Source organism: Austrofundulus limnaeus, unplaced genomic scaffold, assembly GCF_001266775.1.
Source record: "Austrofundulus limnaeus strain Quisiro unplaced genomic scaffold, Austrofundulus_limnaeus-1.0 Scaffold23, whole genome shotgun sequence".
In the NCBI taxonomy this organism is placed as follows: domain Eukaryota; kingdom Metazoa; phylum Chordata; class Actinopteri; order Cyprinodontiformes; family Rivulidae; genus Austrofundulus; species Austrofundulus limnaeus.
The window spans coordinates 3,564,485-3,566,313 of NW_013952425.1; the positions used below are offsets into that span (position 1 = coordinate 3,564,485).

General features: G+C 44.0%; 1 protein-coding gene across 1 annotated transcript in view; it reads right to left on the reverse strand.

Annotated features, from left to right (window-relative positions):
* Positions 1 to 1,829, reverse strand: part of LOC106514885 (oxysterol-binding protein-related protein 1) — a gene marked incomplete in the record, with an annotated part of 104,287 nt that overhangs the window by 21,135 nt on the left and 81,323 nt on the right. The window contains 1 exon segment of the mRNA XM_014004417.1: positions 1,635 to 1,761. Within this exon segment, the coding sequence (XP_013859871.1) occupies positions 1,635 to 1,761 (127 nt within the window).

A 1,829-nucleotide genomic window follows, 5' to 3' on the forward strand; every position in this document is an offset into this window, starting at 1 on the left:
GTTGTAATGTGACAAAATATGGAAAAGTTCAAGGGGTATGAATACTTTTGCAAACCACTGTATGCTATCGCTATGCGGTACCTTGTTATTTCCTGTTCTATCACATCCAGAGGTGAGACCAGGTGTCAGTGGGGTCTCCGTAATGCCAGTGCTGGCTCTAGCCATTTTGGTGCCCTAGGCGAGTTGAAGCGCAACCCCCACCCCCCACGAACTTTATCCCACCCACCCCAATTTGAACCCCTAAAAACACATTTGACAGTGTAAGGTACTATGGTAAACTTAGATTTATTTGCTTTCCCAGAAAGCAAATAAATAACAACATACATGTAACTTGTACAGATTATCTGTAAGTTATAAGTATTTTACATCATTTTGCAGGTATACGGATGTATAGGGCAATCTCACGGATATTTTCAAGTCTTACGGATTTTTTCAAAACCTCATTTCCAAATTTATCTAACATGTCAGAGCCTRTAGGATGATTTAAAAAACAGCGAGCGCTTTCATGTCCCCAACAAGGCTGACAACCCCCACCCCCCAACCACCACCGGGTGCGAGTTGTATGGATTTTTTTTGCAAAATTTACGGATTTTTGAGGCTTTTTATCAGGTAAACGTCCGAAGAGGTTGACATGTTTGGGACAACAAAATACAGACTTGTTATTGAGTTTGTCAACACGAACCACTACCTGAGAGGCACTACTAGCCCCTGCCCCATCAGAGTGTCGGAGCAGGACGAGTCAGTGCAACGTCAATCAAATGAGAGAGAGGGTGGGGGTGATAGCTGCATTGCAGCGGAGAAAACGTTTTATGGGTAGAGTAGTTTATTTTTCCTGTAATACTTCATTATAGTTTTTTAAGACAAAGCTAATCGAAAGAGGCGCTGAGCAGAGTTACAACCAGGGATTACAAATAATTACTTTTTTCATCTGCAGTTCGGCGCCCCCTCCAGCAGATGGCGCTCTAGGCGACTGCCTAGTTCACCTATGCCAAGAGCCGGCTCTGCATAATCCTGTGACTGCAGCCTCAGTTTGTTGCTCTTATCTGACAGCAGCAGAACCCAGTGGGATCTTCAAGGCTGGAGGTGGTGGTTCTACAGAACCTGGTTATGATGAGTGGTTCTTTGAACTATTGCTTCTTTCTATCATTAACCTGCTCGTCCTTTGACACCAAATCCTTTTTATCCACACAACTGGATGTTTTCTATTCTCTATAAACCTTACAGGTGGTTGGTGATAACTCTTTCTGAAATACTCAGACCACCAACAACCACACTACGGTCAGTCACTCCTGTCTGAAGGCTTTGTGTTCCAGCTGCATAGAAATCCATTCCTTTACAACCACATTGTTGCTCTGCATGTGGACCACRTGCATCAAGATCACACCGTTCCATCTGTGTACCTGTGTGTCATTGACTGAACCTGTCAGTATATAAACACAGCAGCAGATCTGCAGCAGATTGATACYGACTTGGCAAAAAGCAGATTTATTCAGCCTCCCTGTTTATCACCACCAAACTTCAGCTTCCACTTATGCTGCATTGTTTGCAGCTCATACAAGTGGGAAGTCAGAAATCTCTCTTTTACTTTGCAATTAAGTCGATTTTGCTGCAGACTCCTGTGGGGTCATTCATACCGCTTTGCTGCTTTTCTTCTCATCTCCTGCTTTTTTGTCATTCTTCTTGTACGCTTCGAAGGCAGCCGTGTCGACAACATACAGGCACTCTGTCCACTTTCCGTAGAGCGCACACAGCTTCTTCTTGCTGTCAATCAATCAATCACACACACACACACACACACACACACACACACACACACACACACACACACA